The sequence below is a fragment of the Myotis myotis genome, unplaced genomic scaffold, assembly GCF_014108235.1.
Source record: "Myotis myotis isolate mMyoMyo1 unplaced genomic scaffold, mMyoMyo1.p scaffold_m19_p_5, whole genome shotgun sequence".
NCBI lineage: Eukaryota > Metazoa > Chordata > Mammalia > Chiroptera > Vespertilionidae > Myotis > Myotis myotis.
This window is the reverse complement of record NW_023416357.1, coordinates 79,229,836-79,242,074: the sequence shown is the minus strand read 5'-3', so window position 1 is coordinate 79,242,074 and position 12,239 is coordinate 79,229,836. Positions and strand designations below refer to the sequence as shown.

The 12,239-nt window shown below is 39.4% G+C and overlaps 1 protein-coding gene across 2 annotated transcripts in view; it reads right to left on the bottom strand.

Moving 5' to 3' along the window:
* Nucleotides 1–12,239, bottom strand: part of SLC27A6 (solute carrier family 27 member 6) — a 52,590-nt gene that overhangs the window by 10,257 nt on the left and 30,094 nt on the right. The window contains exons 5-6 of one of the 2 annotated variants that reach the window (XM_036310347.1): nucleotides 6,754–6,948; nucleotides 466–556 (exon numbers count right to left, since the gene is read on the bottom strand). In XM_036310347.1, the coding sequence (XP_036166240.1) occupies nucleotides 466–556; nucleotides 6,754–6,948 (286 nt within the window). The remainder of the gene's footprint in view (nucleotides 1–465; nucleotides 557–6,753; nucleotides 6,949–12,239) is intronic. The other variant, XM_036310348.1, reaches the window with a different exon arrangement.

Here is a 12,239-nt window from a genome sequence, read left to right as displayed (position 1 = left end):
AGAAGAAAATGAAAAAAAAAAAAAAAAAAAAAAAAGAAGAAAATGAGACTCAGACAGGTTGGGTGACCTTCCCAAAGCAGTACAGTTTCTAAATGTGAAAGCCCAGATTTAAATTAAAATCTGCCCGATTCTCCACTACACCTAGAATGTTAAATTAAGTCATTCATTTTAATGTTGGTGATATAGGACATTGGACATATGCCACTGTCGCAAAGCAGAAGTAAATGGTGGATTAAGAAGAATATGAGGCCAATAATAATCCCTTTAAAATTTTAATAATTTAGCATCTGAGAGATTCATTTGTGGCATCAAACATCTAATAATTAAACCATTCTACTGACATTGAAATTCCAGTTAAGTCATATTACCTATTAGAAATAATCATTCTTTCTTTTCTAAATTTAAATTTAAAAGGAAATTCAGAAACCTTGCCTGAGGTGACATCTTCAAATATAAGAATCTTACCTTTTTTTACATGACTACACCAGCCCTGTTCATTTCTAATGGGCTCATCTTTCTGGAAATCATACTTTATCAAGTCAAAAGTGAAAAAAAGCTGCAAAAACAAAATCAAATGAGAACAAGATTTAGTTATTTGTGCAGTGATATCCATGGGTAGAAGATTTTATATTCAATTGAAACGGTGAATTAGAATGTGGATTTATTAAAACACGGACTCTTTACTGATGCAAAATTCAATATTTGAATATCAAAATTGAAGGTATTAGTAAACAGACTCATGTGCTAGCATTTACTTTCATTTCTTTCTTTTTGTTCATTACACCTTGGCAAACATTACTAATTTTAATCCTGAATGAGAGAATGCAAGCAATCCCTGCACCCAACTACATACTCGACTATCTACAGGGAAGAGGACCACTTCCTTGCCTTCTCTTTTTTGCAGTCATGCAAAACATCCCTTGAAGGGGAAAGTTTTAATAGAATTAAAATGTAAACTACGTGAATATAAGGAGTTTATTGTCTATTTTTAATTTACAGTCCCTTGAAAAGGGACCAGGTGCCTAGAAAGTACTTGTTATCTGACACTTACTTTGACCTTTCCCCAGGCCTTTTACCTAATGTCCCTAATGCAACACTCAATACTTCTGTGCACTACTGTGGTGTATTATCACCATGTCATGCCAATTCATAGATCCACTAAAATCTGACCCGGGAGAGAGAATTACAGTTCGTCTCAATCCAAACCCCCTCATTTTAAAGTTAAGAAAATTGAGGTTTTTCCTGGTTAATTAAATAAGCAATCTTATTAAGCTAAACTAGAAAATAGTAAACTAAAATAGAGGAAATAAAATGAAGCGAGAAAAAATAGGAAGAAAGGACAAATAGGAGAGAAGGAGAAAAAGGAGGAGGACTAGAAGGAGGTGAGAAATGAACAAATCCTATATAATAAAAGGCTAATATGCAAATAGACCAAATGACCACAGCCACTGCTTGCACCTGCTACCAGTGCCCGACACCGGTCCTGATCACTAATATTGACTTAGTGTACGCCAGCCACTGTGCTAAGGATTTAAGAGCAGTTTTTAATTTAATCGTTAAATCACCTATAAAGTAGAAATTAGTATTATCCGATTTTAAGATGAGGTCCAATGAAAGAGGTTGCAAAGCAAAACCTATTGTTATTCCAGACATAAAGATTCTTTATTAAAATGCAAGCTTGCATCTTGTTGGTCTTTGTCTGTAATTGAGTAACAGAATATTGGCCACTTGCCTAATGACTGGTAAGAAGAACGATTCCGGAAGTTCCAGAACTGCATTTATCAATTTGGCCAAATAAGAACAGAGCCCTGATCATTATCCAATCTCTTCTCTCCTGTCTAATATGCTTTCTATTTTGAAAAATTTGCCCAGCAATTTTAGTGTTATCAGCTTTAGTGTTATTTCTTTTAAATTAATTTGGCAACTACCTGCATAGGTGACATTCACTCCACACCAAATCACTGTTCAGTGTGCCTGTTGTCAGATACAGGGGACTCGATGGTCAGAAATTGGGTAATTGCATGATATAAATGAAATTCAAATATATCACGGCATCTTCTAGAAGTCGCCAGGATCAGAGCATTAAGTCTCAGCCAGGGGGATTTCTATATTTCCCTTGCCTTCAAGAGGTTCCACACGTTACAAAAAATGGCTGTTATAACACAAATACAAAAATAGGTGCCACACTTTACTTCCTACGTAAACATGCACATGTTCATTTTCGCCCTATACTACGTGTATCCTTTGCTTTTTCTGCCTCAGCATATCCAATGGTTCTTTAATTTACGTTTGATATTTTCACCAGGATATATTTTTTAGATGATCATTCTGTACCATATCCCTGTAATAAAATGTGCTCGTTTGCTAATGATTCAAATCTTTATTTAAGGAAGTTTCTTCTATTAGGTTTCAAATAATTATTATCTCTTTGATCTGTGTGTTTTTTCCCCCTGCAGGAACACCAGTCAAGTCATTGTCTGTTTTCAAAATCTATTTTGTTAATTTGTTTCATATTATTACGAGAGGCCCTGGGGCACAGGATTCGTGCACTGGTGGAGGGCATGGCCTGCGGGGATCGGCTCCCTGTGGGAGTGCTGCTCATCCCGGTCTGCTGAACGGCTGTGGACCTGCCCTCTGAGGGGTTGCTCCCTGGTCCAGAATCTTCCGTGGAGCTGGAGCACTCACCTCTCCAGGGGACCCGGTTGGGGCCGGCCCAGGGACAACAGCACTGAGAGGCGGCATAGTAGGCCTCAGTCCTGTGGCCATGAACCCGCCTCCCAAGCTCCAGGGTCAGTTCTGGGAGCCCAGTGGCAGGGCTGCATGGCTTGTGGGCGTCCGGAGGAGGCAGCAGGAAGCGAAGAGGAGCAGCCTGGGGTGAGGAGGCGATGATTGCAGCCTGGGTTCCTGCCTGTTGGCCCTGGGTTCGCAGGGGGAGCAGCCACTCGTCCTGGTCAGCCAAGCGGCACCTCCCACTGTGGTAGTGCACTGACCACCAGGGAACAGTTCCTGCATTGAGCGTCTGCCCCCTGGTGGTCAGTGCGCATCATTAGCGACTGGTCGGCTGGTTGTTCTGGCGTTTGGTTGCTAGGCTTTTATTATATAGGATATGAATATTATTGTTTGTGTGACCCCTTAATCCCATTCATCTTGCTCCTTAACAATGTTTACAGTCCTGTTTATTTTTAAGTCCTTTAATGTGGTGTTAATCTCTGTAATAGTTTCATTTTTTTCTTTATTGATTTTTTTTTTAGCTGAGCATGCCTATTTTCCAACTCCTTTTGTTAATTTATGTTTTCCTTGCAATTTCCTCTTCTTTAAGCTCTTATTTTTAAGGAGAATATTAATGCAATTTTTGAACCTATGGAAAATTGTTTTTCTAAAATTTTCCTGGCCATTTTGTTTCATATAAATTTTGGGAGAGTTTATTCTAGGTCTGTAAAATATTCTGTTGGTATTTTAATGGGGATTGCATTGAATCTATAGATTGTTTTGGGTAGTATGGCCATTTTAATGATGTTGATTTTACTAATCCATGAACACGGTATATTCTTCCACTTGTTTATATCTATCTCTTTTTTTCAATGTCTTGTAGTTTTCTGTGTACATATCTTTTACCTCCTTAAGTTTATTCCTAGGTATCTTTTTTTTTTTTTTTTAAATATATTTTATTGATTTTTTACAGAGAGGAAGGGAGAGAGATAGAGAGCCAGAAACCTCGATGAGAGAGAAACATCGATCAGCCACCTCCCGCACATCTCCCACCGGGGATGTGCCCGCAACCCAGGCACATGCCCCTGACCGGAATCGAACCTGCGACCCTTCAGTCCGCAGGCCGACGCTCTATCCACTGAGCCAAACCAGTTTCGGCTATTCCTAGGTATCTTAACTTTTTTCTTGGAATGGTAAATGGGATTGTTTTTTTAGTTTCTCTTTCTGTGAGTTCATTTTTGGTTCCGGCCATTTTGGAGGACTTATTATTTTGATGTCCATGTTTTTTTCAGCTGCCTTTTAATTTAGATTCATTCCCCACCTTTTCAAATTTTATTTCCTCTAGGGATTTCATGTTTGTTCCTTCCCCAGGTGTAGAAAAGAAGGCAGTCCATAACTTTTACTTGGGTTTTTTTTTTTCTTAAATGAGTTGTCACCAAATTTTTTATATTGTTTGCTTTGGGAGCATATATGGGACACATATCCCTTCAGTCTTTTGCATTTAAATAGTAGGTATAGCATACAAGAAGGGCATTTGGGTCATAGGTGTTGCTGCTTTCTTTTTCCTTCACTTATAAAATCCTATCTCCGTTGAGAGGCTTATTCCTCTCTGAGAGACACTTATCAAATCTCTCCACACAATTATGAAAGAGTTACTGGTCCAATTTTTTCTGATCGCCTGCTATGTAACAAAACAATATATGAATGAAGTGATAAAAGACAGAACTCATATGATATTAAGTACCTTTTTTTTCATTTCCAAACTGGAAAAAACCTAACATGAATGGAAAAACAGAAATTTTCTAAATAAATTGGAGACCATCATGCCTTCCTGCAGTAGTGACATTATTAGAGGCCCAGTGCATGGATTCATGCACATTGAAAGGAAATTAATTAGAAGAAATATTTTAGGGGCCCAGGAGGGACCCTGCGAAGTTGGCTCCAGAGCATGTCCAGCCCTTCTAGCCCAGTCCCAACTGGCCAGACCCCAGCAGCAAGCTAACCTACTGGTCAAAGCTCATGGTCTGCTCCCTCATGGTCAGTGTGCATCACAGTGACTGGTCGGGTGGTCGACCAATCAGTGGAACACTTAGCATATTAGGCTTTTACATATATAGATTATAGTCTGACAGGGAATTTGAGATAAGAGAAAATTAAAATTAAGTCAAGCCAGTAATAAAATACAAGTATTCTTCATTATACTCTCTGAGATGATTACTTTGGAATGACTCAGCTTCACTAAAGGAGCTTTTAATATAAACACCAATTTTTAATGGAATCAGTTCAATGAATTGAGAAAATTAATTGTAAGGACTGTAAAACTCAGTTAATATCAGAACTTACTTACCCCAAATTACTTTTATTCAGAATGTGAATGCACTTCTGGCAGGACAACAAGACCCTTAAGATCCCAAAGAATGCATTAACCTCCTTTAGGTTCCAAACATTAGGACAATTTATATTAGCTTTGAGTCTATTTTTTTTTTTTACTTTTAAAAAATTATATATTTTATATATTTAAAAAATTTTTCAATTACAATATACATTCAATATTATTTTGTATTAGTTTCAGTTGACAGCACATTTTTATCTCTTTTGACACTAAATGTTTTACTATTTTTTAAATTTATGATTTTTATTATTTCCTTCCTTTTAATTCCCTGAGTTTGTTTTTTAAAATTAACACTATAGAAATGGATATTTATCCCATGAATTTTCAGCTGTTCTTATCGGAGTCTACCCATTTTGAAATGTAACATTTTCATTATGATTCAGCTCAATTTTTTTCTAATTTCTGATATTTCGTTAAGTCATGAAAAGGTAGAGATGTTTTATTTCCAAATACATAGGAAATGATCTAGCTGACATCTAAAAAATGTATTTTTACCTTTATTAAACTGTTGTCAGAGACCATAATCCATATAAATTAAATCTTTTGAAATTTGCTGGAATTCCCTAAGTGGAACAATAATCTTTGTGAATTTTCATAAGTGCTAGAAAAAAATGGATACTCTGCAGTTTTTAGATGTAGTGTCTTATACATGTCCATTAGTTCAAGAAGCTCGTTCATTGTATTATTCAAATATTCTATATCGTTGACATTTTTTGTTTGTTCTATAAAATACTGAAAAAGCTACAAATACAATATCCTACTATGATTCTGAATTTATTTTCCCTTGAGGTTATATAAATTTTGAGATTATTTTCAATTTTATTCTTTAAAAAATATTGTTGAGTACAAATTCTATTTTGACAATTATTTCCTCCAAGTCAGTTGAAGATATCTGTTTACTATCTTTTGTGTTCCATAGTTGCTATTGAGAAATCAGCTATAAGTCTTTTACTCTGAAGGTGATTTTTTGGCCGCTTTTAACATTTTAGTGGTATCTTGATAAAGTTTTAAAATAAACCATATATTAGAAGCCTATACATACGTTTTGACTGATATAAAAATGAAAGGCAAATAGAAATAGTGGATTGAAAATACTCAAAGGCCCTAACCAGTTTGGCTCAATGGATAGAGCGTTGGCCTGCGGACTCAAGGGTCCCGGGTTCGATTCTGGTCAAGGGCATGTACCTTGGTTGTGGGCAAATCCCCAGTAGGGAGTGTGCAGGGGGCAGTTGATTGATGTTTCTCTCTCATCGATATTTCTAGCTCTCTATCCCTCTCCCTTCCTCTCTGTGAAAGATCAATAAAATATATATTTAAAAAAAAAAAGAAAGAAAATACTCAAAGAAAATGGAGTCAAATTAGTATATATCAGGATCTATGCTTACTATTTATATTGACATCATTAAATCTGAAAGCTGAACAAAAGAATTAGGTATCATTATCCTCATATGGGAGGGAAAACATGGAAGGTTGAGATTTTCGTAATCTCTAGCACTATAGTTCGCCTCGAGGCTACTATTTTTATTTATAGAACTTCTCAACTTAAAAAAAAAACCACCTGATAATACTTACCATCATGTATAAGCACAAAGCTAGAAGAGAGGTCACCAGGTCTCAAAATATTTCTTTTGTAAAGAAAATATGGTACTTACTTTGTAAAAGAAATTTGTTCTCCCAACCGCTCCAATTTTCCCAGTGTGATTCATAAAACAAATGTTTCCTTCAGTAGCTCCATAAAGCTCACACATCTTGACATTTCCAAATCTGTCTAAAAATTCTCTCCATACATCACTCCGTACACCATTTCCAACTGCCAAACGCACCTGATGATCCCTTTCTCCTTCTCTCTGTTAGAAGAAAATATTTTCCTTGTAATTTATTAATTGTAGTTCCCAATTCTTTCTTTCATTACTATTACTCAAATGGTAAATACCTAGAAGATGCGTATGTGCAATAATGAAAGGAAAGTAAAAAAAAAAATCATGTAAATCTGTTGCAGAATCACGGCCAAAAGCTAATGAAACTATCCTGGCCCAGAGTAATACAGCATTATTTCCCCACACGTGGGAAAAGCTCTTTCTAAACTCCTGCTTATTGAAACCTTATTTTGGTAAAGATCAGGAAAGGAAGAAAGCATATTTCAGGGGAAAAAAGCATTACTTCAAAAAATTATAAAATATACTTGAGTTTCTACTCTCAGCTCTATCATTTATTGTCTACTAGTATATACCTTTGAACAAGAGGTTGTATACTATTCTGATTCTCAGTTTATTTATTTGCAAAAACTGATAATAATACCTGTTAATCTCACCTATATACTGCAGAATACAGTTAAGCCCCATGCCTAGCATATAGTAAACAATAAACTGAGGTCCTCTAACCACTGTAATATTTGGTTTGCAAGTATATGATTACTACTTGTAACTATTATATTTTTGAATGTGCAATATTCTTATATTTTTACTTCTAACTCATATGTTAGAATTTAAATAACTATATTTTATTCTACATTCAATTAGCATTATATTAATATGGATTATACCGTAATCAAAAATCATAACCTCACACACCTGTTAGACTGACTACTTTAAAAAAGACAAGAAATAAGTGTTGGAGAGGAACTGGAGAAAAGGGAAACCTGTGCACTGCTGGTGGGATTTCCATAGTGGATGGCAACCACTGGAAAACAGTGTGGAGTTTCCTCAAAAAATTACAAACAGAACTACCAAATGATCCAGCAATTCTACTTCTTGGTATTCATCTGAGATAACGAGAACACTTATTTGAAAAGACATATACACCCTTATGTTCCTTGCACAGGCAAAAATATTGATGGCAGGAGGCTATGTATATCTTGAGAGAACTACTCAATAAACTAATTTGATAAAATAAAAATGAAATAAGAGACAGCTAAGACTGTATATTGAAAATAACAATCTGACTTGCTGTTGCAGGCGTAGGCCCCACACCAATGGAATTTAAGTTAAATATTTTGCAGATAGAGAAAAAAAACTCACTCCGTGCAGCAGCTCCTTCCAAAACAGAGGATTCTTTTCTATCACTAACTAGAACTCTGAGGAGTCTGCCCTGTCCCCACCTATGGGCATGTCAGGTATTGCCTGCCTGGCAGGAACTAGCTCTTGGACTTTCCATTGCATTTTCCTATATAAAACACTAGTGTTGCAAATCTTAGGATTCGTTCTGCCTGAACAGAGAACTCTTTAATGTGGAATAACTGTTGGATGCTTTTCAGGTCGGAGGTGAGTTTTAGCAAGCAATATTATTGATAAAATGTGTTGGCACACTCTGGAAACCAATAAGAAGGTGATTTATAAACCCAGTTCCATAGACTTTAACCTGTGTGGGCTTTAGCTACACAAGCTTACTAAATAAGAATAACCATTCATCCACAATGATGTAATTGGTATAGAAAATCCAATTATCAGAACTAAGATAAGGCTTTTGTCAAGAAATATAAAATTCATTTATTTAACTCTCAAGTTATTTTTATTCTACTCTCCTCTCCTTTAAAAGAAAATCCAGAAGATCATGCTTTAAGGGGTGTGAGAAAAGATTAACTGATTTATTATTTAGTGCTGTGGGAAAAAGAGAATTTATATCTCATCATCTAAAATAGAACCAAGTCTTCATAACACCCATCTATAATTTTAAAAATCCCCTTCTCTGTTCATCAATTCCCTCGAGCCTTCTTTAGAACAAATTCCCATTCCCTTTCATTCTCCCTGAACCCTGAGGTTACTACCTAAATATCACTGGCTATCACTGGGAATGGGATGAGGAGAGCATGCATGCATAAATACGAGTACAATTAAGTGAATGAATGGGATGAGGAGAGCATGCATGTATAAATACGAGTACAATGAAGTGAATGAATGGCTATATAACACCTGCATATACACACACACAATGGAAAGAAACAGTGTGGCAGAGACCGAGGGACAGAGAGACAAAGAGATGGAGAGAGTCCGAGAGAGTGCATGAGAGACAGAGACAACCTGAAAGCAGGAAAGACAGGATGAAAGTGAACGAAAGTGAAAAAGACCCAAAGAGAAAGAAAGCAGAGAGACACAAAGAGCGAGAGGGGAGACAGAGAGTCACAGAGAATACAAACAAAACAGAGTGAACAGAGATAGTACAGAGACACACGGACACAGAGTGAAGTAGGCACAGAGACCCCCGGCTGAAGAGAAACAGAGATGCAGAGACACTCACCCGCATACAGGGGTGCAAAGTGAGGCACATGCACAGAGACCCCCGGCTGAAGAGAAACAGAGATGCAGAGACACTCACACGCATACAGGGGTGCAAAGTGAGGCACATGCACAGAGACCCCCGGCTGAAGAGAAACAGAGATGCAGAGACACTCACCCGCATACAGGGGTGCAAAGTGAGGCACATGCACAGAGACACACACGCTGAGAATGAGATACAGAGACAAAGACACATTCACACAGAGAGATATTCTCTCTCTCTCTTACACTTACACACACACACACACACACACACACACACACACCAAAACACACACACCCCAAACAAATCTGGACAAAGAGAAAGATATTGGAAGAGAGAGAGCCACACCCAAATATGTTGACATAGTTGCACAAGTATTGAGACACACAGAGATACATGCAAACAGAAAGACATGCAAACAGAAATCGAGGCAGAGAGAGACCAAGAAAGAGAACAGATACAGAAATCCAGAGTCAGGATGTGCCCGAAGGAATAAGAAACACGTTTGCAGCCCGCTGAGGAAAAGCAATGGGATGAGTATGTTTGAGCTCCATGCCCAGGAGCTCAGGCATTACCTCATTTTAATCACCACGATACCCTGTACAGTAAGAAGCATTTCCCCATTTTGCACATTGAGCTAATGAAGTTCAGGTCCAAGATCACATACTAAGCAGACAGAATTTGAATACATTAAAATGTAAGCACTACGTGCGCCGGGACTGTTGCCTGTTCTATCCTCTGCTGTATCAATTGCCTAGGCCCTAGGACCATGCCTGGTGCATAAGAGACATTCGCAATCCATATGTAAAAGTAAGAAAGAAAGGTAGGGAAGGCAGGTTCAAGAAAGGAAGGGAGGGAGGGAGGAAGGGAGGGAGTGGGGGCAGGAAGAAAGGAAGGAAAGAAAAGAAGGGAAGTAAGGAGATAACCAGCTTTAAAAAACCCTTAAAACCCATGCTCTATTTTTTCAAGCATTTCTCCACAATTTCAGTAGTAGGAAGTAATCAAAATATGAGTTTCTAATTTAGTAGTTAGTGTTTAAATGTATAGAGTAAGCCATTTTATGATATACTAGAGGTCTGGTGCATAGATTCGTGCACAGGTGGGGTCCCTCGGCCTGGCCTGCACCCTCTCGCAATCTGGGACCCCTCAGGGGATGTTGGAGAGCTGGTTTCGGCCTGATCCCCACAGGCCAGGGGCCGGGAGGGACTGTGGGAGGGCTCCAAAGCATGTCCAGCCCGTCTAGCCCAGTCCCGATCGGCCAGACCCTAGCAGCAAGCTAACCTACAGTTTGGAGATTCTGTCCCCTGGTGGTCAGTGTGAGCCATAGCAACTGGTCGAATGGTCAAACTGTCGGGGGGGGGGGGTCCCTTCAGCCCAGCCTGCACCCTCTCCAATTTGGGACCCCTCGGGGGATGGGGATCGGGTCTAAACTGGCAGTTAGACATCCCTCTTACAACCGGGGACCACTGGCTCCTAACTGCTCACCTTCCTTCCTGCCTGATCACCCCTACTGGCCCCCCTGCCAGCCTGATCACCCCAAGAGCCTCTGCCTGCTGGCCTGGTTGCCCCCAACTGTCCCCCTACCCCCCGCCAGCATGGTCACCCTTACTGCCCTCCCTGCAGGCCTGGTTGCCCCCCAACTACCCCTGCCAGCCTGGTCGCCCCTCACTGCCCTCCTCTGCCAGCCTGGTTGTCCTTAACACCCCCTTGCCGACCTGGTCGCCTCCAACTGCCCCTCCCCACCCGCCGGCCTGGTCTCCCCTCACTGCCCCCCCCACCCGCCGGCCTGGTCACCCCCAACTGTCCCCACTGCTGGCCTGGTCGCCCCTCACACTCCCCCCCCTCCCCCCCCCCCCCCCGCCAGCCTGGTTGCCGCCAACTGCGCCCCCTGCTGGCCTGGTCACCCCTCACTAACCCCCCTGCCGGCCTGGTCACCCCACACAGCCTGGTACTTGGTCATTTGGTTGTCCCTCACTAACCCCCCTGTCGGCCTGGTGACCTCAAGCAGCCTGTTAGGTCGTACGTTCGGTTGCGATGGCCCCTGGCTCTTTATATATATAGATAGAAAGTACTAATTTTACTTCAGCCATTTAAAATCCCATTTACTAGTAGAATTTAAAAGAGAATTTGCTGAATAGGTCAGGGGTTTTAATATTGCCCCCAAATTCTGGATTTCAGCAGACCAGTTTCCTTCTGGCTTTCAGTGCCTGCCATGCATCAGATTGATGTGACAGTACCAGTAAAAGAGTCATACTGATTTGAACTAAGGCTCTTGTTTCTTCAAAGCCTTCTTTGGGACCTGCTGACCAGCTATATGTGATGCAGTGATTGACCTATAGTTACCTCCTACTGGGTCACAGATTTACTTATTCAGTGGCCGGAGATAGCAGGCCTCTAACAATGCCCTCCTAGAAACAAAGTCTCTTTCTTCCAGAATATATGCCTAATCCTACGCAGAGAATCTATAACACACCAAACTGAATGGCCTCTTTATATGCCATGAGAAGCTGAAACTCGGGAAGTTCTGTTTAAATACAGGTAATTTTGTATCAACTTTGATTTCTCAGTAAACAAAGATTGTACTGTTTATTAACAGATGGAAAGACAGAAAAGAAACATAAATTCATAGTGAAAACAAGGGACAAATTGTTTCTACCTTCAACCCTGGAAAACTAGCTGCTTAATGCCCAAAACAAAAGTATGTTCTAATTCCTAAAGGATCATCTAAAATATATAACAACATGTGTTAGGGGTTATAACTCTTCCATCTTGATTCTATTTAATGTAAGACCTCTTTTTCTTAAAACTCACTGATAACTACATACGTACACCAACATACCCCATAACAGTAACTATACATTCCAACAGTTTGCTTCCTTCACAG